Source organism: Tamandua tetradactyla, chromosome 5 (genome assembly GCF_023851605.1).
Source record: "Tamandua tetradactyla isolate mTamTet1 chromosome 5, mTamTet1.pri, whole genome shotgun sequence".
NCBI classification, from domain to species: domain Eukaryota; kingdom Metazoa; phylum Chordata; class Mammalia; order Pilosa; family Myrmecophagidae; genus Tamandua; species Tamandua tetradactyla.
This window is the reverse complement of record NC_135331.1, coordinates 11909866-11934741: the sequence shown is the minus strand read 5'-3', so window position 1 is coordinate 11934741 and position 24876 is coordinate 11909866. Positions and strand designations below refer to the sequence as shown.

The 24876-nt window shown below is 51.9% G+C and overlaps 1 protein-coding gene across 6 annotated transcripts in view; it reads right to left on the bottom strand.

The window, feature by feature from the left end:
- CUX2 (cut like homeobox 2) overlaps positions 1–24876 on the bottom strand; it is a 261759-nt gene that overhangs the window by 35862 nt on the left and 201021 nt on the right. For 5 of the 6 annotated variants that reach the window (XM_077159854.1, XM_077159855.1, XM_077159856.1 and 2 more), the window contains exons 5-10: positions 16032–16166; positions 10741–10864; positions 8929–9005; positions 7985–8051; positions 6640–6688; positions 2766–2870 (exon numbers count right to left, since the gene is read on the bottom strand). In XM_077159854.1, coding sequence (XP_077015969.1) covers positions 2766–2870; positions 6640–6688; positions 7985–8051; positions 8929–9005; positions 10741–10864; positions 16032–16166 — 557 coding nt within the window. The remainder of the gene's footprint in view (positions 1–2765; positions 2871–6639; positions 6689–7984; positions 8052–8928; positions 9006–10740; positions 10865–16031; positions 16167–24876) is intronic. The other variant, XM_077159853.1, reaches the window with a different exon arrangement.

Here is a 24876-nt window from a genome sequence, read left to right as displayed (position 1 = left end):
ACCAGCTTTTGCCCAGGCTGGGCTCACTAGTTGGATGTCTTCCCCCCTCTGCGTGCAACGCCGTCAGGAGGGACAGGAGAAAATCAGAGAAGGTTTTCTGGAGAAAGAGGTGTCTAAACTGTGATGGAGTTCAAGAATAAGTAAGCAGTTAGTATGATAAACCGCTCAGCAGCATCTGCTAGAGCTGAATGTAAGCCTCCCTGAGATCAGTGACTCTGCTCCCTGGTAAGTGCCCAAGGGTCATGGGAGTACCTGGGCACCAAGATGCACGCACACAGGCCCACAGCTCTCTGAAATCATCCCAAACTGCAAACAACCAGAATGCCCCAAAACAGGAAAATGGAGAAATAAACTTTAGTACAATCACGCGATGGAATACTATACAGCAGTTAAAAGGAACACTCAGCTACCACCAGCAACACAGCAGAAGCCACTCTCTAACTATGATACGGAGTGAAAGAAGCCAGACACAAAAGAGCACACACCTTGTGACTCCATTGAAATCAGATACAAAGCAGGCAAAATCCATCTGTGCTGGTGGAAGTCAGGATAGTGGTTCCCTTTAGGGACAGTGGCTAGAAGAGAGTTTGAGGGGATCTTCTTGGGGGCTGGGAATGTTCTATTCGTTGATCTGGCTGCTGGCTTGCTTTATGAAAATGGAATGTGCTGTATACTTATGATAAGTACATTTTTCCTTATGTATGACGTATTTCGATTTAAGCATTCAGTAAAAAAAGAACAAAAAATGAAGTAATTAGCTGCGAGAAAGTGGTGGTGATAGGGTGTTCTCAGCGAACAGAACAGCATGGAAGGTCTGGTTTTGCAAAGACCCTGTTCTGACCCCATGGGACTGTCCCTAGCTTAGGCAGCAAGAGAACTCAGGGACAGACCTGAGACCTTGAAGCTACAAGCTACATTTGGGGGTGGTTTCTTGCCCCTCCTAATTTTCCATCAGCCCCAAGCCCCAAGTTTTAGGCTCCAACTGCTCCAAATTTTAGGCTCCTTTGTCCTGGATGAAGTCCGAGAGGTTGCTGTTTAAGGGCACCTGAAGTTAGGCTGGTCTTAGGCTCAGTTACAAATGAATCCAAGAGACATGAGAAAAACAACCACCACCATCAACCCTGGCAATTCTTCCATGGAGATAAATGCCAATTAAAACAGGAAACGGATGCCATTAATACACTAAATTAATTAGCACCGAGCACCACGGCTGTGCTAGGGAAAACCGTGCCCTCCTCAAACAAGCAAGTTCCCTGTGACTGATTAGCACAGGCGGTCGCAGGGTTCCATGGGGGTTAATTAAGAACCATTGGCAGATTCCCTTCCGAGGCGCCCTCATGAGCTCTTCTGCTGTCTCCCCCACCTCCCTCTCTGTTGTGTTCACTCTTTCCCTGGTATGCATACACCCAGACAAATGGACACACACACACGTTATCTCCTGGGACACGGATGCTGGCAGACACACACAAGGACGCCCTGCAGACAGAGCACACTGACCTCTGCCCCTGCCCAAACACTCATGCTGACACATACACAGAAATACACAGGCGCTAAGAGGATACGCTCACATGCATAAACCACTGGGACACACACAGATGTTGTTTGTGCTCAAATAGGCCAACTGCCCACGTGGGCAAAAATAACCTCCAGACCCACCAAAAAACCACAGTCATCACAACAACAGCAGTATATTTACTGAGCATATACTCTGAGGTACTTTCTAGGGGATCCCCTGAGTACATGCAGAAGGAAGGTCTTACTTGTGCGAATGATTTAAGGTCAATCACTGGCTTCAAGGTCATAGGCACACAGTAACTGCACAGACACACACCAATGTCCAAACGGACGGGACACGGACACGTGGGCCTGGGTGTCAGGGTGCCGGCTGCAGCACAATAATGCTGGCCATTTCAGGCTCGTGGCTGGGGACCACAAATCACCCCGAAGGTGACCTGTCATGTGTAAGGAATTGTAACCTCCATCCCTCGGGATGCAGAGATCTGGAGAGAAGGTGGACCAGTTCACCTGGGCGCTGAAGGCCTTCTGGGGTGTGTGTGTGTGTTGGGGGGGGGGATTGGAGATCCCTAATAAATGCGAGAGGGTAGAAACGATCCCAGGATCCCAGTAGGACAGCTAATCAGGGTGGAAGAGAAAAATGAACTGATTAATCAGGCTTAACCCAGGAACCTCAAGGTTGCTGGCTTTAGACTGCTGCTTTCTAGCATGCGGTTGGGTGGGAAACCCCTTTGGAACCAGTGGCTGAGTGTGCGAGTAAAACCTCAAGAGTTTGGGACCGGGCTCCAGTGTCCTGTAAGACCAGAGGGCAACAGCGACACCTAGGGGTGGTCTGCAAAACTGCACCGCCGCTGTATTGCTCCAACTCGCCCCTTTTCTCTCCGCCCGGTTTCTGGCAATAGGAATGGTACCCTTTGACCTAAGTTCCTGGCATTCTTGGACAACTGGGGGGGAGCCTCCAAAGGAAGATACTAGGCTTATTGCTAGTCAGGGTATCTGGGAGCCTGAGCTTGAAAAACTGGCAGTAGTTTTTTTTAACCTTCAGCTGGTGAAGCAAGACACAGTCATTACGTTGAACACGCCGAGTTCGGCAACTGAGACGCCATGTCCCCCGTATACCCACCGAGGCTCATACAGATGTACACATTCATACGTACACGTCTCCCCCATGTGCACATCCACAAACTCGGCCTCTCCCACCCTTCCCCGCTGGGTCCCCTCCTCACCACCCTGAGTCCCCCCATCCTCACCCCACTGGGTCCCTGGGGCGAGCAGCAGGCCAGGCGGATGGAGCTGTTGACGGAGGCGAGTTGCTCCCGAAGGCTTTCCACCTCCTGTTGGGCAGCCTCGGCGCGCTAGGGAGGAGACTGCGGTGAGCGTGGTCGAGAGGGGATGAGGCCACACTGGGGCCGCCCCTGGGCCCCCACCCTCTCCCGGCACTGGCTCAGCCAGGGGCCGGGAGGCATGTCTCCAAGGACCTGGGGTCTCCCTTTCTTGATCCTGGACCCAGGGATCCTGGAGGGATATGAGCAGTACTGGAGCTCTGGGTGCCCCACGCGCCCACCCTATCCCTGAACTGGGAGGACAGGGTGAAAGGCTGCCGAGGAGGCTCCGGACTCCCAAGCAGAACTAGCACGTTCCCACTCCTCCAGGGCAGGAGGGGAGAATATCCTGGCGGAATGGGAGAGCTTCCACATTTTTCCAGGCCCCTTCTGCCTGACGAATAAACTTCAGGCCCGCCTATCGGAAGGCAGGACTCTGTCCCCAGGGCCTGTGCACAGCGAGTCCTGGGGAGAGGGGGCATCTGCAGAGAAGGTGTCCCAGCTCACAAGGTTTTGCAGCCCCTGGGCAAATCACTTTCCCTCCCTGGGACTCAGTTTCCCTTTTGTGAGATGGGAGCAGTGAAAGACATTTACAGCACAGGGGTGCTGAGAGCTTAAAATCCCATGGCCACCTCTACTGAATTGGGTCTAGGGTTGATTTCAACTCTTCAAAAACTTCTAAGAACAAAGTCTGGATGGAAGTATCCACATGCTAACTATGTAGCATCGTGGCTTTGGCAAGAAATCTGGGCTCAAATCTGCCACTTTTCCGTTGTGTAATCTTGGTTGGGCACGAGTCCTCATTCTCCGGCGTCTCAGTTTCCCTATCTGTAAAATGGGCACTAAAAAGCAACCACCTCATAGGAATGGTTAACCTCATCGTGCCCAGATGACGCTATCATGAAGGTTCACATCCTGAGGGTTTATGGGAGCTTGAGCCATGGCTTGGAAAGTTAGAAAGAGCTAAGGCTGTTCCCCACCCTGGGAAGTGACTTGGTGATCAGGAGACTGTGCTCACCTTGTGTATACAGAGATACACAAACAGCCGTGTTCTCACTTGGCTTGTGTATTCATTGGTATCCTGCCTGGTTCCAGGAATGGTTCAACTCAGTTTTGTTTGGGGAACAATCTGGGATTACGGGGTTGTAGAGAAATTATTTTTACGTTTCTGCACAGTTTGGGTTTTCTGAGAAGATTTTACTGAAATTGGGGAAATAGGCTAAGAGCCAAGCCTTTGAGGTCAATTTATAACCGATCAGCTAATGAGGACTCCAGCGAAATTTACCTTCCCGGAGGTACGTGCTTACATTTCAAAGGGAGATGAGGACAGGGCCACGGAGACACCCCCTGGGCCATAAAGCTGAAGGCACTCATCTGTCTCCTTCCTGGGGAGGAGTGAGAGCACAGGGCCTTGCTGCTCTAGGTACTTGGAGAGGACTTCTCTTCCTCAGAAGGGGTCAGGGGATAGCAGCCCCGCTCTTGCAGAACCACCCAGATTCATGGGGGTTTCCTCACCTCCAGTGCAAGTTCCAGCACATGTAGGATGACATCTGGTTCTTGTTGTGTCACCCCAAGGGTAAGGATTGGGGCAAAGGGGAACTGGCATGTTTATTATTCTGTAAGACATCATATGAATTTGTTCTGCTCCAGAAATTTCATGTTTGCATTCAGGATAATAGTAACAAATACAGGTATTAACCTAACATGGTGACCTTTTTTTCTCCACACTTTATTATAATGAGCTGGTTTTACTTTTACTCATAAAAAACCCAAACAAAATATTAAAAACACTTCCTATTCAAATGACTATAAGAGCTCTCTTTCTTAAACCTGTCTGGTTGGCAAAGATCCAAAGGCTTGATGTCCCACAGAGCTGGTGAGGCCAGGGGGAAGCAGGTGCTCTCATACCTTGTGGAGGGAGTATAAATCAGCACAAGTCCACGGAGGGCAGTTTGACTACATCTGCCAAATTATAAGCAATTCTGCTTCTAGAAATATCCCCCCACATAATTCACTGCAACACTGACTGTGATGGTAAAAGATTGGAAAAACCACAAATACCCATCACTAGGGGGCTGGGTAGACCAGGAGTTGACGAATGACAACCGAGGGGCCAGATCCGGCCCAACAGCTGCTTTTATAAATAAAGTTTTATTGGAACACTGCCGTGCTCATCCATTTACATACTGTCTATGAGTTCTGCCTACAATGGCAAAGTTGAGTAGGGATGGGTGGCAAATATCGACCCTCTGACCCTTTACAGAAAGTTTGCTGACCCCTGTGTCAGATAACGGGGCAAGCTTACGCAGCTGTAAGGCCAGAGGACAAACTGCTTTGTATGCGGGCACGGAACGAGCTTGGAGAAAGCAAGATTCAGAACTGCGTGTACCGTGCACTATGGTTTTTATGTAGAAAAAGGGTGAAAACAGACACGTTCCAGAACTTGTGAATGGACAGACTTTGGAAGGAGATGCAAGAGATGGGTAAGAGGCTGCGAGGACAACCAGGAAGAAGGGAAACGGACTTTTCTCTGAATTGCATACCCTCCCTTTTTGAGATTTGAGCCATGTAAATGGATCCTATTTAAAAAATTAAACTAAATTATAGGCAATCTATAAAAAAATGGGACTCATCAATAATCATTCTGGAAAGTAGGTGAGATCCAAGCTCCCAGGAGCCCTGGTGGTCATGAGGGTTGGGGGTTGGGTTCTGGTAGGAGGGCCGTGGGGGTCAGGTGTGGCTCCAGCCCTCGAGGAGGGGGGAGACTGGCCAGGTTGGAGCTGCCTTCCCTGGTGGTGTCCTGTGGGGACAGCGCCTGGGAACCAACTTCTTTATCCAAGTCTCCCCCACAGCAGCAAGCGCCCTGCCCTTCTGCAATCTGGGTTTCTAGAAAATGACCGCTTTCCCCATTACATTGGTGGCCCCGCAGACCCTGAGGGATGGCGATGCCTTCTCTCCGGGCCCAGCCTCAGAGGGTCTGAGGCCTTGTTCGCCCTTCTGACTGTGCCTCCAGCTCCTGGAATTGCAGGGACCAGGGAGGGGAGGGGGAGAGGGCACGCGAGAGAGCCCTATCCAAATGTGCCCACCCGATGCCGACACATCTGGAGCTGGAGGAAGAGCAGGATGGGGACCCCATCTGTGGATGTGGAAACTGAGGTTTGGAGATACTAAAGGACTTGCCAGGGTCTGGGTCTGGGATTGGACGATAGCAACCCCAGGGCTCAGCCTGAGGGAGGGGCTGGAGGCGATTCCAGGTGGGGAGCGTGAGAGAGAAGCAGCCCCTTCCCTCCTTCCTCCCATGGAGCATGGGGTTCTTTCACTTAGTCTGGTGGAGACTCGATCCCAGACCCCCTGGGGACGAGGACCTGTAGGCTGGGGTCACAGCCTGCTCCCTCCTCCCACTGTCAGGAGACAGCAGGAAGTCTCCTGAGCACGAGCCCAGCGGGGAAGGAAGCCTGTGGTCTCCTACGTTCTCCCACTTGGTTGTCAGGCCTCAGCTTCATGTCTGTCCATCCGACCCCATGGGTCGCTTTCCCTCCCCCGCGCAGCCGGGGTCAGGTGTTTCTTTCCCGTCCGTGATGACCAGGGTCACACTGTTTCCAAACAGCCCGTGGTGGGCATCCCCCACCCTACCCGGCAGCTCAGTGAAGGCAGCGACTGGGTCTCAGCCGTCCTGGGCACCCAGCACCCACGCGGCTAGAAGCTCACGAAATAGCGAGTGAGCCCAGCCCCTTCCCTGCACCCAGCTTGGGAGAAGGAGCCCACCCCCCGCCCACACGGGAGCCAGCGGGCTTCTCCTCACCTGATTTGCTTTCTCCAAGTTGGTCATGACCAGGCCGACTTCATCTGCCCTGAGACAGAAGGAAGAGGCCCTGAGGAGGGGCTCCCGGCAGCAGCGCCCATCCTGGTACCTGAGGCCCCTGAGCCCAAGGTCCTGGCAGTGGAGGGCCGAGGAGGAGGTGCTGCCCTTCCCCCTGGAGAGAGCCAGGCTGGGCCAGACAGAAGCCCGGCCGGAGGAAGCGGGAGGAGGCCTGAGCACGCGCTCCCTGTCCAGGCAACCTGGCCCCTGTCACCCCCAGGAGGAGCTGCCCACCGAGCCAGGCCCCCGCATGTGAACAGCCCCAAAACGTCCCCCCAGGAGGCCGCCCTCAGCTCCCCCCAGGTGGTCAGGCCTATATTCTGCTGACTCCTCCCCCTGACTGCCAGCACCTTGGGACCAGGGCAGGTCGCCACCTCCTGTATCTCCCCTCTAGTGTGGGCTGGGGGCACAGGAGGTCCATGGGGAGCATTCTGGTGATCAAGCCCCCACACGAGCTTCACGCATGCTCAGGGCCTTCCTTTGTCCATGCTGCCCCCACTGCCTGCAGCACCCTTCCCAGCATCTTTCACATGGTCAGGTCATTGCTTTCTCATCTTTCAGAGCTCAGCCAAAAGTCACCTCCTCCGGGAGGCCTTCCCTGACTTCCCTGGCTAATAGGCACCCTTCCCTCACCCTCACCCCAGTATTCCCTATTGCTCTCTTGATTCTTTCCTTCAGGGCATTTGCCATGTGCCAAGTACAGTGCCAGGTAGACAGAAGATGCTCAATGGTGTCTGCAAATAAATGAATGTATCATTGTACATCAGTTATGGTCTGTCTCCTGTACTCAACTGAGGGCACAGTCATGTGTCTGATTTGTCCTCCAGGGGCAGTGCTGGGCACACAGTAGGTGCTCAGGTGAGTGTTTGTGGGATAAGAGGGGCTCTTTAAGATTGAAAGCACACTTCTAGATTTCTTCCACTTGACTCCGGAGAGTCAACTGTGGAACTGGAGAGTGGGGACCCCAGGAGGAAGGGGTGAGGGTGAGCTGTAACTGAGCATCGTTACAGCTGTGGTACCTGGTTGACACCTGTGCATGTATGGGGTGGGAGCCAAGGGTGCTGTAAGAAATACGTGCCTCTTGGAAAGTGTCAGAGGGAGGAGAGGGCCAGAAAGAAGTGACACACTGGGAGCGGCAGAGGGAGAGGGCAGTTCTAGGAGGTTCAGAGGGAGAGGGCAGTTCTAGGAGGTTCAGAGGGAAAGGGCAGTTCTAGTAAGGTCGGAGGGAGGGGCAGGCCCTGGAGGGCGGAAGGAGGGAGGCGGCACACTGGGGCAGGTGTTCACTTACTTGGACGCTGCCTCCTCCTCGTATTTCCTCCGCAGCTCCAACAGCTCTGTCTGTGTGGCCTTTAACGCTGGGAAAAGGAAAAGAACCAGGGTGAGGACCCAGCCCAGGGTGGGAGGGGGCTGGGCCCCACCATGGAGGGGGACTCCGCTCATTCTGTGGGGCCTAGAAGGCAGACTGAGGCTCAGGCAGTGAGAGACGACCTTTCTGACAGTACCGGCAACAGGTAGTGAGTTTCCCATCTCCGGGGGGTATTCAAGCTGTTGGGCGGGTAGGATGGGGGGATGACTCGATGAGTCTGTGAAACTCAGGAGACCTGGGGTGGGGTTGGGGGCTGTCTGTCCCGGGTCTGAGGCTGCGACCTCTCCCCCACCAGCTCTAAGACCCTCAGGTCACTCCAGGAGCTCAACCCGCCCTGAGTCCTGCCCTGGAGGGTGAGGCGGCCATGGAAGAGCAAAGCTGTCCACAGTCACATTTAATAAACATTACAGCAAGTGGGAGGTTTCTCATCAAATCCCAGATTTCTGATTTCTCCAGAAAAAATGAACGGATTGGCCAGACCCGGCCCTGTGAGCCGTGGCCGCCTCTTTAGACAGGGCCTGGGCCCCCTAGCTTGTCCCAGACTCCATGGCTCCCTGCTGCACCCCCCAGGCTGTCACTCTGGCTCACTTTGGGTGCATCCCCAGCCTCTGCGGGCAGGGCAGGTGCCGCCCCTGACATCATCACCTGGAACCCTCTCTCCACAGCACCAGGGCTGTGGCCCCCAGCTGGGAGGGCAGGCTTTCTCTCTCCCTTCCCAAACTCCCCTCTCGCCCTCCTGCTTCCAGAACACATGAGCCTGGCAGACCCAGCCCGTGCTCCCGTGTTCCCCCCCTCCCCTCTCCAGGCGTCCAGGACTGACTGGGTGGGGGGCCCCAGACAAGAGCAGGGGACGTTCCATATAATACCTGAATGCAGGACCTTGATCTTCTCCTCGGCCTCCCCCAGTCTGGCCGCCAAAGTGACTTGTACTTCTTGAAGGCCCCTGCAGAGATGGGGCCGCTCATGTCAGGTCTTCCCTGGGCCCCCAGTCAGACCCAATCCCATTTTCCTGTTCCCTCACCCTATAATTTGCACTTGTCTTTTTCACCAGTCCTTAGACACCACATTCAGACATCTGGCTGTCCTGGTGGAGACTTTTTTTTTTTAATTTGAGGTGAAATTCATAAAATAAAATAGTAAGCATTTTAAAGTGCACACAGCAGCAGCATTTCATGCATTCAAATGTCGTGCAGCCACCGCCTCTGTGTAGTTTTAAAATGTTTTCATCAGAACCAAAGGAAACTCCATACCCCTTAGTAGTCATGCCCCATCCCCTGGCACCTCTAATTTGCTTTCCGTTTCTATAGATTTGCCCATCCCGGACTTTTCATGTAAATGGAATCGCACAATATGTGGCCTTTTGGGTCTGGCTTCTCTCACATAGCACATATTTTTGAGGTTCCTCTGCACTGCAGCATGGACCACAAACATATAAGCATCTGTCCAAGTCCCTGTTTCCGGTTCTCTTGGAGATATATGCTGGGTCATATGGGGGTTCAGTGTTTAGCGTTTCCCACAGCTGCCCCATGACTTCTCTCACTGGGTGGCCCTGTTACTGCTGCCCCAGTTACGTTTCCACTGGCATTTCCAGGCTCTGCTCAGCCTGGTACCTGACACCCCGTTCTCTTTTAATATTGTTAGTTACAATTATTGTCCTGGGGGAGGTACTTTCCCCCTTTTCTGTTGCAAGAGTTGGGGTGCTCAGCTAGCCCCTTGGACCTGGTTCAAACTTCTCAGCAGAGGAGGGGGTCCCTAGCCATACTAGGAGAGGATTTATACAAAGGCCAGGCCTCACACTATCTGGCTGAGTGACTCTCTAAGAGGAGTCCCCCTTTATTTCTGGTTTCGGGTCCTCTCTCACTCATCCTTCGCCTTCTTTTGCTCAAACACAGCTGGCATGTCCCCACCCCAGGGCCTTGGCACTGGCTGTTCCCTCTGCTGACAACCTGCTCACTTTCTTGGCAAGGCCCGTCCCAATGCTTATTTAAAATCACAGCCACCCCTACCTCATTCTCCCCTCCCCTGGTTTACCCATCGGGTAATATGCCATATATTTTATTTATCTTATTTATTTGTGTCTCCCCTGCTATAAAGTGGGCACCCAGGGGGCAGGAATTTTTGTCTGCTATGTCCCCAACACCTACAATAGTGTTTGGCATGCAGCAGGTACTCCATTTATGTGTTGGATGAAGGAATGAATGAATGAATGCAAGAATTAATGTCATGACCAGCATAAAACTGTCCTAGGCCTAGATTGCCCCAAGTGCACAGAAGTTATCCCACTACATGAATTGTAAGAACAACTACTTATTGAGCACCTACAGTGTGCAAGGGTTGAGTTAAGCACTTACAGGCCTCATGTCATCCTTGCAGTAGGGGAGGGGTTGAGACCACCATCAGCCCTGTTTTCTGGATGGGGAAACTGGGGCACGGAGGTGAGGCGACCTGCCCAGAGCTGGCCACCCAGCATGTCAACTGCTGAATGGGCTCGAGCCCAGCCCTGCTGGTGTGCAAGGCCCTCACTCTTCCTGCATCTGACTCCAGCCAGCACTGGGATTCCCCCAGGGGGTGGGGGGTGGACTTCTTGGCAGGGGTGACCGTCCTGGCCCTCTTCCCACACCATGGGGCCACAGGAGCCCTGTCTGCCACCACCCCCCCCCCCCGCCCCCGGAACTCACTTTTGTTTTTCCACCTCATTTCTCTGCAACAAGGTTTCTGTCAGGAGGGATTTGCCAGGAATGCCTGGAAGTCGGCCCCCCTCGGTCAGCGTGAGCCCGGCTGGAGACGTCCCTTCTCTCAGCTCTGGAGGAAGCAAAAGAGGGAAAATAAACCCGGTGCTGAGAGCGGCGACAGTTGAAGCCACTTTCACAAAGCTGGATCACTGACTGGGAGAAGAATCAATTTTCCAAATTCGGGCATTGGAGCGAGCACAGCTATGGGGTCAGCTGCCAGCTGGGTGGCCACAGGCACCCACCAGAGCTGCGAGTGCACCTGCAAGCAAGTCACCCTCCCACTGCACCACCTCCACCAGCAACCAGAGGCCTCCTCTGCTCTCTCAGACCCATTCACTCCTCTGGGACTGTTGTTATTTATTTATTTTTTCTGGTAGTTAAATATACATAACAAAAAATTCACCAATTTAAAGTACATAATTTGTGACATTTAGTACATTCACAATATTGTGTAACCACCACCTCCATCTGGTTCCAGAACATTTGATCACCCTCAAAAGGAACCCCATATGCATTAGCAGCCACTCCCCATTCTCTTCTCCCCTAGCTCCCAGCAATCACTAATCTGCCCTCTGACTCTATGGTTTTACCAATTCTGGACATTTCATATAAAAGGGATCATACAGTATTTGCTTTCATGTGTGTGCCTTCTTTTAACTAAACATATCGTCTTCAAGGTTCATTCCTGTTGTAGCACAGATGAGAACTTCGTTCCTCTTTGTGGCTGAGTAATATTCCATTGTATGGGGAGACCACCTTTTGCTTATCCATTCTTTGGTTGATGGACACTTGGGTCTCCCTCTGTGAATAATGCTGCTACGAGCATTTGTGGACAAGTGTCTGTTTGGATCCCTGTGTGCATTTGCCTCGCAGTCCATACCTAGGAGTGGAACTGCTGGATCCCAGGAATTCTCTGTTGAATGCTTTGAAGAATCACCAGGATGCTTTCCCCTCCCTGACCTTACATAGCACGCACTCAGCCACTCATCCATTTCCCACCCACCCTGCAACCCCCTCCAGGGCAGGGCCCCTGCTGATTCATCCTAGGTATCAGCAGGTACCTTTGGCACTGAATTCACTGAAAACACAGAGAGAGCTCAGCAGCCGTAGAAAGTGGGAAGTCCAGGGGGGATGACCCTGGACACTGATCAGCCAGGCCAGGGCCCAGCCCGTGGGGGTAGGGGAGGGCTGAGGCTGAGAGCCCAGCGTCCAATCTTGACACCAAGAGACCCCCAACTGGAGCTCACCTGCAGGGTCTGGCTGGGTAGCCTGTGACCCAGGAATTCCAAATCCAGGTTCCCCAACCTTGGGCCCAGCAGATTCAGTTAACTTCTGCCCTACTGTGCACCTGGCACAGGAAGGGCAGGGTAGAGCTGTACAGCTCTCCAAGGGAGGCCCTCGAGGGGCTGACAGGGTAGTCGGTGAGCCTGGCCCACCCCCACCCTGGGCATGGTCTAGGTGCTGGGGCCACAGCAGCAAATAAGAAGATGAGGTTTTCTTCTTGCTCATCCCCGATGAGCCTGGCCCTGGAATCGTGGGAGTGACAAAGCCTTGTTGACCAAAAGGGGGAAGAGAAATGAAATAAGTTTTAGTGGTCAAGAGATTTCAAATAGAATTTGAAAGGTCTTCCTAGAGGTTATTCTTAGGCAGTACATAGATATCCCTTTCCAGTTTTTGGTGTACTGGAGCAGTTAGAGGGAGATCCCTGAAGCTGCTGAACTTTAATCCAACAGCCTTGATTCTTGAAGATGATTGAATAACTATAGAGCTTTTAAGGTCTTTCCATGTGATTGGGAAAACCTTGTGACGGACACTCCCTTTATCCAGTATAAGGACAGATGAGTAAGAAAAATAAACGAACAGTAAGGAGGGGGTGGGAGGGATGGATGTTTTAGGTGTGTTTTTTTTTTTTTTTTACTTTTATTTGCATTTTTATTTCTTGGAAAGAAATGTACAGCTCTCCTATGGTGGTGACAGTACAATAACATTGCGAACATAATTAAAAGCACTGAAAAATATATCTGAATGTGGTTAAAAAGGGAGACATTATATTGTATATATGGTAATAGGACAAACATTTTTTAAAAATCCATGAAACTGTACTCTACAAATAGTGAACCTTAAGTTAAAACCAGGGACTATAGTTAATAGTACAATTATAAAAATGTGTTTTCACCAATTGTAACAAATGAACCACACCCAATGCAAGGTGTTAATAATAGTGTGGTATATGGTAAGTCTGTATTTTATGCATGATTTTTCTGTAAATTCACAATCTCTCTAACAAAAATTGGGGAGAAAAAAGATGAATTCGACCATCGTGATGCACGGTGACAAGTGTTTCCAAGGATAGACGCAGCTCAGGGCCAAGGTCAGGAACCTTTCACCTGAAGCTCAGCTCAGCCACCTGCTGGCTCTGGGACCCAGTTTCCTCTCTGTGGAATGGGGCCATGATACCTCATGAAGGTGATGCCAGGAGACAATAGGTTGGTGTTTGGTGTGGGTTGAATTGGGTTCCCCAAAGATGTGCCCACGTCCTAACCCCGGAACCTGCAAAAGGGACCTTATTTGGAAATAGGGTCTTTGCAGATGCAATTAGTTAGGCTGGATCAGGTGGTGGCTGGCGTCCTCAGGAGGAGAGAGGGATTTGAAGACATAGAAGCACCCAAAGGGAAGAGGGCCATGTGGAGACCGAGGCAGCAACTGGAGTGACGTGGCCACAGGCTGAGGCTGGCTGGCCATCGCCAGAAGCAGGAAGAAGTGAGGAGGATTCTTCCCTAAAGCCTTCAGGTGGAGCGTGACCCTACTGACAACCTGATTTCAGACTTTGGGTCTCCAGAACTGTGAGAGAATGAATTTCTATTGCTGTAAGCCAACCAGGTTGTGGGTCTTTGTTACAGTAGCCACAGGAAACTCGAGCATAAAAGGCCCGCGGCGTGGTGCCTGGAGATGGCCAGGCAGAGGTAGTTTCCAATCACTATTATCCTTAGAGAGCAAAGTTCAAATCTCAGAATGACCCAGGGGAAGGAGGAATGGTTTCAGCGAGGAATCTCAGAAGGCTTCCTGGAGGAAGCAACCTGTGAACTGCTGTTGAAGAACTGGCAAGTACTCTTCTAGCAGAGCTGGTGGCCAGAAGCGTTCATCCAATAGGCTTCAGCTTATTTTATCCTTCCTCTTGCAGGAAGTAGTTCAGGGATTGGCAACTATGGTCTTAGGCCAAAGCTGGCCCACTGTTTGCTTCGTAAATAAAGTTTTATTGGCACACAGCCACACCTACTTGTTTACCTATTCTCTATGACTACTTTCAAGCTACTAGGGCAGACCTGGCAGAGTTGAGTAGTGTGATGGAGGCCCTATGGCCTGCACAGCCGAAAATACTGACTCTGGCCCTTTACAGATAAAGTTTACCAACCCTTGAGTTAGATCTTCCTTACATAAGTACCCCCCGACTCTGACTCTATTTCCTGCTTAATTTTCCCCAAAGCCTTTACCATCTGACCCATTATATACTTTATATTTGGACGATGCTTCTTCATTTCCTTACAGTCAGGGATTTTTGTCTGCTTTGCCCCCAGGTGTGTCCCCAGTGCTTAGAACAGCATCCAGCACATAGTAGGTGTTCAAGAAACACTCACGAATTAGATTTTACCAGCATCTTTCACCTGCACATTTGTTCCTCCCTGACACCGACTCCCTGCCTCACCCTAAGAGGTAACCACCATCCTGAATTTTATCATTCTCTTGCTTTAAAACATTTTATTGCAATATACAGATACCTAAACACTGTATATTTCCAGCTCTGTTAGTTTCTTGAACTTTATGGAAAGGGCACTGGGATAAATATGGTCTTCTAGTTACAAAGATAAGTCTGTGCTGCGAAGTGCAGTCAGAGTTCATTCATTCTGACTGCTGTGTAGTATTCCACTGGGTTGATACCCCATTTCTCTATCCAGCCTCCTGTCACTAGACATTTGGCTTGTTCCAGGTTTGCGTTATTACAAACACTGCGGCCAGCATCATTCCTGGACCCGTCTCCTTGGAGACAAGGGTCTGCTTCTCCAGGATACAGACCTGGAAGTGAACTTGCTGGATCATGGGATGGGGCCCTTGTCAGCTTTCCTAGATAGCTTGCTCTGAAGCATTTGTCCCAATCCATGGGTATTCCCATTGCCCCTCATCCTTGTCAGTCCTTGGTATCCTCAGACTTGTTCGCTGTTGGCAATGACGGGTGTCAAACGCTCTCACTGTCTGCACTGCTCTGGAAGCTGAGGGTCGCTCCCTGTTTCCTCCTCAGTGAAATGTCTGTTCGTGCTTTTTGCCCATTTCTGTGCTGTGGGAGACTTCTGTACCAGGTGGGAAGGAAGGGAAAAGCTCTGGGGGCCACCTCTTCTAAGTAGCCTGCCTGCCCCGCCCCCACCCTCTGTGTGCGTGAAGCACCCCCAGCTTACCAGACCCCTAGTCTCTGCTCTCAGCCTTGCAGCAGCTGCCTGGGGGACCTGGGGTTCATGGTGGCAGTTAATTTGGCCCCAGGCTTGCTTTCTAGTTTTGCTCTGTGGGTCTTAGGCTCTGACCTTCACCACCGGCTTTTTGGTCTATTTCTCAATTTGTTCCAAGCTTAGAGGGTCAGAGGTGCAATCAGGTGCTGGTCCTTTAAGCTCCAACAGTGAGACCCCTGTCTCCAAGGGGCTGTGCCGCCAGGCTTCTGAGTCCAGATATTTAGAAGCAGAAAGGAAAGTGGGATGTTGTTGGAATCTGTCTTTGGCTCAGGCATTCTTAAGGCCCCAGGTCATCCCTTTCCAGCAGGGTGTTCACTAAATTCGGTCCCCCTCACCTCCTGGACATACAGTTGGACTTCATTTCCCAGCCTCCCATGCAGCTGGGTGTGGTCACATGACTTTATTTTGGCCAATGGGGTGTGGGCAGAAGTGTCATTCTACTTCCTGGCTTGGACTCCAGCACCCTCAGAGTGGTCCTCCCCCACGCTTCCTTTCCCTTGACTGTGACATGGACATCACATGTCATCCTCTGCAGCCTGGGTCCCTGAGGGCCTGTGTGGAACATTCCCTTCACACTCCCTGCCCTTCAAATATATTCAAGTCCCTGAATTTGGGGGGTTATCTATTTGCGTTATCTTCATCCAGCCCACATCTAAAATGATAAAGCCCACCCCCCTGTCCCACTCCCCCATGGTCTGTTTGTCACAGGCATCCCTCCTGACTGTGAAGGCCTTATCAGACCTTTGGGGCCGAGGAGCTCAGGGTGCCTCTTCCACGAAGCGTGGAGGTCTCGCAGGGGCTGGGCACTGGGGTCGAAGCCGGGAGGCTGCAGCCTGTCGTCTAGGGTGCGTGCTGCCTCAAACACAGGCACAGGGTCTGCAGAGAGAGGAAGAGGGAGAGGAGGACAGGGATGGGGAGGGCCTCATGCAGGAGGGGACCTCGGAGCTGAGGCCATGGGGCCTCCTTCCTGGGAGCTGCTCTCATGGCATAGGCGGGGTAACAGGGGCTTCTACTCTATGAAGCTTCTGCTCAGGGGTAGCGTGGGTCTCTCCCATGGGTGGGAGTCCTGCCCAGCTAGGAACAAGAATGATAATTACTGTTACAATTATGTCGTTTTCTTGTCCCTGGGATGCATCAGTGGCAGCCACGACAATACGCTCTCAGATCTCCAACCAGTGGGAGCACAACAGAGCAAGGACCCAAGCTGTCGTGCTCAGGAATTCATCACGCTGAGGTCAGGCCTCCCACACGCTGCTCCCAGACAGGGACTGTCTGTTATGGGGTGACTTGGATCCCCCAAAAGGATATGTTGAAGTCCTAAATTCTAGCAACTCACAATGTGACCTCTGGCAATCTGGTCACCGAGGATGAAATTAGTTAAGATGAGGTCAAACTGGCGCAGGTGGGCAGGATTGGGGGGCCTTAATCCAATATAGCTGGCGTCCTTAGAAGAGGAGACGAGACAGACAGTGCACAAGAGAGAAGACAGGTGACGATGGAGCCATGTGACTACAAGCTTAGGATCACCAAGAACTGCCAGCCACCACCAGAAGCTGGAAGAGGCCAGGAAGGAGTCTCCTCTACAGGTTTCAGAGGGCGCACAGCCCTGCCAACACCTTGATTTCAGACTTCTATCTTCCAGAATGGTAAGAGAATATATTTCTGTTCTTTTAAGCCATTCCGTTTGTGGGGCTATGGTACAAGGGAGACCTCTGTCCACAGGATGGCTCCAAGGGCTGGTTTTGGCTCAAGAACGCCCCCTGTGGCCATGCCCGGCCTTATTTAGGCTGCCCAGTACTGCCCGTCATGCAAGACACTTCTGCCAGTCTCCCCCCCCACCCCACCCCCACTTCCTGAGCTCCCTCCACCCCTAGGGTCACACTTGCACTGGGTCTCACAGCTCTCCCAGCACTCTCCTCACCTCTTATTTCCCCAGTGATCTCCTGGCGCCTGCTTCAAGTGCGTCTCTACTAACACACCATCACTTGTGACATGCATCATCGATTCAATAATGGCTTTTCTGGGGGCAAAATACACACCTGGATGTATGATGTCTCCCAATTTCCCAATCACTGTAAGGTCAGAAACGTGCAGGCACTCCTGTTTGGAATTCTGTTCCCTCACCTATATCATCCTTCAGATCTAAAGCCCAGTACCACTTCTTCCAGGAAGCTTTCCCAACTCCCCACCTAGGGCAGTTAATATAGCATCTGGATAATTCCAAAGGCTGCTGTGACATTTTCTGGGTGACAAGGCCTGTCCCCAGGAATGGGTGCCCCCTGTTCACACATCCCCCAGAGGTCAGCTCGGGTCATTCATTTTCACAGATGAGGAAACTGAGGACCAGAGGAGCCAAGGGACTTGTGGAAGGGTGGAGCTGAGACTTGAATCTGGGTCTCTTTCTTTCACACCACAAAGGCTTTGTGTCCCAGTGGCATGGATGTTACACCCCCAGCACAGGATGTTTCACAGCAGTGCAGGGTTTTCTTGTCTACTCATGCCAGACAAAGGGGCCTGTGGACCAGCTCACAGTTCACCCTGGGGACCTCCTGCCAGCCTCAGCTTGGCCCTGCTCTCTGCTAGACTCTGAAACCAGATATCCATTAGATGTGGTCTAATCCATACTCACTTCTTGGGCTGGCTGTGTGACCTTGGCAAGCCTCTCTGTGCCTCACGAGAAAAGTACTGACCTAATGGGTCTGTGATGAGGATCCACATAAAGTCCCCAGCATGGCCCCTGGTAAGCTAAAAGAAACTGGGGCCCTCATCATCCCTGCCTTTCTGAGCTACAGTCACAAAAGCCTTCTGCCCTCTGTTCCGCAGTGCATGTTCTCACCTCAGAGCCTTTGTACAAGCAAGAGCCTCTGCCTCAAACAGCCTTCTCTCCCCTACCCCCTTCAGCTAGTTAATGCTTCCTTGTCTTCCACATTGCAACTCAAAAGCCACTTCTTCCAGAAGCCTTCCTTGATGAGTCAGCCCCCTCAGAGAAGCTCTTCCCGCTGCCTCCACTCTTCCTCCACAGCATCCATGGCCGTTATAATGGACATTTATTTGCACGTTTACCTAATTAATACACCATGGAAATGCAAACTGCCCAGGGGGGGCAGGGCCTGTACCTGTGTTTGCTCCCCCACTGGATCCCTTGTGCCTAGCATGGAGCTCGACACATGGTCCAATCCAATAATATTTGCTGATGGAAGAAAGAGGCCAGTGCCGATCTGAGGGGCCTTCGGGACTCTCTGTTTCATTCCTCTCCTCCTGCCTGTTTGTTTAGGCGGTGGGAGGCTCGGACAATGGGTGTTTGTGCCGAGGTAAGCAGGTGCGCCCGAATCTGTCAGGACACCCCCCTCCATGCCCAGTCATTAGGCTGGGCCTGCTCAGCGGGGTGTGCCATTATGTCTCCCCGGGCTGATGTAATTATACATTGACATAATTAACCCAGCAAGCGCATTAGGCAGGCCAGCTAAAAATTCATCTATAATTATTTGTTGTGCGCATGCTAATGAGTCCATCTGCACTGCCTTTGTACAACACGAACAAATTAATTTACAAGTCTGGATTTTTTAATAAGTTCAAGAAAACGCTTCCTATTGTGTCCTGGTTTTCCAGAAAGGAAGGAAAAAAAGGTGACGCACGCTCGCTGGGGTCAGGGAAGTTAGATAAACACGGGAGGGTGTAGTTCCAAGAGGGCTGCGGGGAGCCACGGAGGGCTTGTTCTGGTTCCAAGGAGACGGAAGAGAGCCAGCCAAAGGATCACGCACAGGTGATAAAGGATGGCACTCACCCAGTCTGGGGGGTCCGTATTGACATTTCATTTGGCTTGGGGGCCCTGGGTCATGCCTTGAGGCCCTGTGTACTCCATCCTCTGGAGGCAGGTCTCAGGCAGCTCCCCAGAGGGGCTGAAGGGAGCAGGCTGGGCGAACACTCGATACAGGTTCCTTGGGTTTCCATTTTGTTTGCCGGTACAGGGTAAAACATGGTGGTTAAGCTCACAGGCTCTTAAGTCCAGCTCTGAGTCCAAATCCCAAGGGACCCTCTCAGCCTCAGTTTCCCCCACATTTATACAATGGGAAAAATATAAGTTTCCCTCTCCCAGGATTTATTATTGGGAAGATTACAAATAATACTGGAAGAGGTGGTATGAGGTAGGGGCTGCTGGCGTTGCTTAGACATGTGGCCGTTTGTCAGTTTCAACTCTGGTTAGCTGTGTGACCCCTGGACAGTTAGCTAACCTCTCAGAACCTCTGCCTTCTATCTGTAAAATGGGACCACACATGCAGAAGTGGTAAGAATCGGGGGAGGGAACACTTGTGGAGATTTGCATGGGCTTGGTGCACAGTAGGGCTGGATAAGTGTTGGCTGCTGCTACTCCCCTGAGAGGAGCTGTGGGAGCCAGCTGTCCAAACTGTCACACTCTGCAGAGTCTAGGCCTCACACATCCTCATCAGTCCAGGAAGATGCAGAATCCAACAATCCTGTGTTGAACTCCATTCTGGGACCCAAAGATTCTTGCTTAGAAAGTTGTAATGAGGAAGGCCTGTCTCCCGGCCCCAGAGCACAGATGGGGAAAGGGGGGCCCAGTGACTTCCCTCATGTTCTCCTGCAAACTGGTGGCAGGGCTGAGTCAGTCCTTTGTGCTTCTTCCTCCCACACTTTGCTGCCTCTGGGTTCCCCAATTTGAAGGAGGAAGTGGGGAGAGGGTTTAGGTGCTTTGGTCCAAGTGAGGTTGTGATGGAATCCTAACAGCCAACACCGGGCACTTACTACTTGCCAGGCCTTCTAATGATTTTACATAGGTTAAAATTTATTCCATTGTCACCACAACACCATGAGGTAGGTGCTATTACATTCCCACTTGACATATGGGGAAAGGGTGGCAAGAGGTGATGACCAAGGTGAGGTGGTGGCAGAGCTGGGCTGGAATCCAGGTAGGTAATCAGAGGTCCTTAAGTCTCCCTGCTGGTTCTTAAGTGGGGGGCCCACCAGAGTCCCAGGGAGGACTTCTCAAACACAAATTCCTGGGTCTCAGTCCCAAACATTCTCATGTGGAGGTCTGATTCTCAGTTCCCGTCCTCTGGGAAAACAGGTGTGGATTCAGCATGGCAGGCTGTTCAACCTTCTCCCCCTTTCTCCCCAGGTCCCGGCTCCTCTCAGCAGGTTGGAATGGATGTGCAACTGCTGTCACCCAGTTTTGATTCTCTCCTTGGGTAAAGGGTCCAATTTAGCTCCCAGTGGGGCTGTCAATCAAGATGTCCCACCTCTCCCTGGCCAAGGGGCATCACCTGACTCAGACTGGCCAATCAGAGCTCTGCCCTGGGAATCTGAACCATAAGTGGACTTCAGTCCCTTTGTTCAGGTACCAGCTGGCTCTGGTCTTGTCTGAGCACACTGTTCTCACCCTTCTCCCCCACCCTTGGCCTTGTAATAAGTTCCTTTCCTGCTTAGTAATTTTGCCAGAGTTGACTTTGGCTAGGTGACACTAAAGAACGCTGAATGATACATGGGCTGTACTAAGTTGACAAAAGGAGACCCAGGAAACCCCTGGTCCGACAGGTCCATTTCAAGGCTGGGTAAAACTGGGCCAAATAATAAAGGAGTGAGGGCCGAAAGCCTAGAAGACAGTGAGGGAACAAGCCATGAGCTGAGGTGGCTTGTGAGACTCAGCCGGCCAGGCATAGCCAGGGCTTTCCGGGCCAACCTCACAGGTTTGGGGAGTGAGGGACACCCACAGGGCCTATTCAGGGCTGACGCTCAGGAAAGCCAGGCCCAGGAAACCACCAGGTCAGACATGTGGACTCCTGTACTCAGCCTCGAGGGAGGAAGAGGAAGAAAGAACCCAAAAGGGTCTATCCTGCTTGCTGACACACAGTAGGTGCCTAATATATGTCTGCTCAATAACTGAAGCAAGGAGAGGTGGAGTCACAGATCCAGGGGTCCTTCTGAGATTCAAAAGGAGAAAGCATGGTCGAGCAGAAGTTTGATCAGAGTGTAAACAGGAGGACTGGGGGCTACAGGGTAAGAGAACTGGGCTTGACTCTCATCTCTGCCACTGACCAACCGGATTTGATGAGATCAGGTTTGTAGAGCAGTGAGCAAGGATCTAGAACACAGAAGGCACTGGCACTCACTAAAGGACTACGGGATTATTCTCAGGGAGGCCTGAGGGGACCAATTGTCACAGCTCAACTATTGGTGGCTACTGGCTTGATCTCTCCAGCTTGGCAAAGAATCCAGCAACTGCTGCATGTCGGGGTGGGACAGGGCAGGGGACAACAGCTGACCCAGGTTTTGGGAGCAGGGGCCCTGCACCAGACCCCCAGAAGCTGCCACCAGGGTCCCCAGAGCACTAAAGAATCAGGCATGGGATTTTACTGGTGCCTGACCCAGCTGGGGGACTTAGGAAAGGAAGGAGAGCAGGGGAGAACTTCACTGTGGGTCTTCAGGGAGTGGGATCTCAGTTGAATAAAAATGGGAAGGGTGTCCTGGTGGCAGACCCCACCTCAGCAAAGGACAGAAACACAGAAGCCCAGGGTAACAGTAATATTAACAGTAATATCAGGGCCTGCAGTGTACAGCTGGGCAGAACGTGCACAGCACAAGGGCGCTCACAGGGCCGATGTTATAGACACTGCAGATTTTCCTATTTGGTACCAAAATATTTCAGCAGAGGAAGTAATGTAACTTGAGGAGGGGACTGGTTCTAAGTTACCAAAGGTAGCACCTCCTACGTCATAATGACAGCTGCTCTGTGCCAGGCCCTTTCTCTCTCTTGGTCCTCATGACAGCCCAGGAAGGTGGATGGTGTTATCACTCCCATTTCCCAGATGAGGAAATGAAGTCCTGGAGAGGGACGCCATGTGCCCAAGACGACCCTGCTCAGAAGTGGAGAGGAGGAATTCGAACTCAGGGCTGTGAGATTCTTTGCAGTGGGCCAGGCTGCCTTCAGACAGGGCTTGGGGGGGGGGGGGGTGCACTGATTTCCTCTCATTTCACCGTGAGTACAAGACTGAAGCTTCTGTTCCCAGCCTTTTTTTTTTTTTGCTGTGTCTCCTTGAATAGCATGCTAAACCTCTCTGGGCTGCCCTGTTAACATCCCCGTGATGAGAATATCCCAGGCACACATTCAGCGCTGGATATCTTCAGATAGGGGTTGGGTCCCTGGGAGCTGGGATGTGATTTCTAAACACCTTTACAGCCCAGCTTGATGCATGAGGCATGGACACCACAAACCCGTCAAATTCCCAAAGCCACTTTGGAGGGCAAGGGGAAGTCAAGGGTCAAATCTTTGCTGTGCACCTTCATGGGAATTCATTTAGGCTCCCTGAGCCTCAGTTTCTGCATTAACAAAATCAGAATAATAGAACCTACGGCCAGGGGTTGTTCAGGGATTCGAGTAGTCTCATGACCCTACTGTCAGCGCCTGTGCCTAGCAGGCTCCCAGTAAGTGCTGCTGCTATTTTATTCTCTTTTCTACGACTGGGTCCATGGCGCTCGCTCAGCCCTCCCTTCGGGAGAGGAGCAGCTGCCAGGAGTTAGCGACCCCACCGCCTCAAGGTGCGGCACCTGCCGACCCCCACCCCCCACCATCGCAGCGTCCACACCGCGTGCCGCGTGCCCGGGGCTGCCCCAGCCGCTGACTCGGTGGGGGGGCAGGGGGGGCAGGTGGGGTGCCCAGAGCGGGGCCAGTCCTGCCTGGGGCTGAGCGGGAAGCTCCTTGCTGGGGGTCCCCTCTGGCCTGGCCCAGAGCTGCCTTCCCAGGCTCCTCCTACCCCATCTCCCGCTCCCCTCTCTCCCTGCACCCGGGTCAGGCCCCCGTCTCAGACTGGGGGGCTCCCTGCCCCCTCTCCTCCCCTTGTCCTTCACAGGCGCCTCCCCCCATAGTCTCTTGCACATCTGATGCATCCCTGGCGTCTGTTCCCGGAAGCCCCACACTTACATGTGTGTCTCCTCAGAGCCTCAGTCGTCCCATCTGTAAAATGGGGATGGGCCCGCGCCTCCCTCACGGAGCAGCTGCCAGGAGGCAGGGGGTGTGCGCACGGGAGGCACCCGCACGTCCCAGCAGGACTCCTCACGGGCGCGAAGGGGAGACGCCTGTGCCCGCGGGGGCGCTGGTGGGCGAGGGGAAGCCGCAGCAGAGGCCTGGGTGGGCGGCCGGGGGGCCAAGAGGGTGGGCGGGGAGAGACGAAGGTAAATACTAGTTTCTGGTCCTCACCCTCAAAACTCCAGCACCAGGGAGCAGATGGGGTGCCCCCATTTGCGGGGCTGGGGCATGGGGCAGGTAAGACCCCCACCCTGCGCAGTGCGCAGCCTAGAGCTCAAGAGAGCTCACCCTTCTGACCACCCATAGTGGGCCAGGCAGGAACTCCTCCCTTTGCCTGCTGCATCCCTATCTCACTGAATGATCCCTAACTCACTGAATGATCCCTAACTCACTGAATGACGTTATTATTCCCATTTCCCAGGTGAGAAAACTGAGGACCAGAAGCTGGGCTGTGAAGGTGTTTAGAAATCACATCCCAGCTCCCGGGGACCCAACCCCTATCCGATGGTATCCAGCGCTGAATGTGTGCCTAGGATATTCTCATCACAGGGATGTTAACAGGGCAGCCCAGAGAGGTTTAGCATGTTGTTCAAGGAGACACAGCAAAAAAAAAAAAGGGAAGCAGCTTGCTCAAGATCACCAGAAAAGATCACTAGAAAAGGGCAGGGCTGAGTATCAAACCCAGGCCTCTCAGTCACGCCAGGGAGGCCCAAATGCCAGACTCTGGGATGTTGACTTCCCAACTTCTGCATCTGCATGCGATCAAAAGATTACCCATTTGATATTTGTCCTTATAGGACTCAACATTTTTTTTTAACTTAAAAGAAAAAATTGTTTCACTATTACAAATAGAAAATTGGGATCGTGTATTATAAATAGAAGGTAATTTAACCATAAAAATACATACAAAGGAAAAACAAAACAGAAAACCAATGCTGTTAAATTCTAGTTAGCAAAACCACAATGAGAAACCATCTCAAACCCACTATGTTGGCTATTATTAATAAAATGGAAAACAGTAAATACTGACAAGGATGCAGAAAAATAGGATCCCTCGCATATTGTGGGTACAGTCACTGTGGAAAACATTTTCATGGTTCCTCAAAATGTTAAACATGGAACTACCACACAACCTGCCATTCCCACTTCTAGGTATATACCCCAAAGAATTAAAATCAGGGACAAACAGATATTTGCCCACCGATGTTCACAGCAGCATTATTCACAATTGCTAAAAGGTGGAAGTAACCCAAGCATCCACCAGCAGATGAATGGATAAACAAAATGTGGTCTGACCATGTAATGGAATATTACTCAGCCCTAAGAAAGGAATGAAGCTCTGCTATTACACGGATAACCTTGATGAATCAAGTTAAGTGAAATAAGCCAGATACAAAGGGACAGATATTTTGTGATTCCACATATATGAACTAGCTAGAAGATGCAAGTGCATAGAGACATAAAGTAGAGTACAAGTTATCGGGGAGGGGGAGAAGGAGAACAGGGAGCAGGATTTGGTTTCTGTTTGGGGTGATGGGAAAGTTC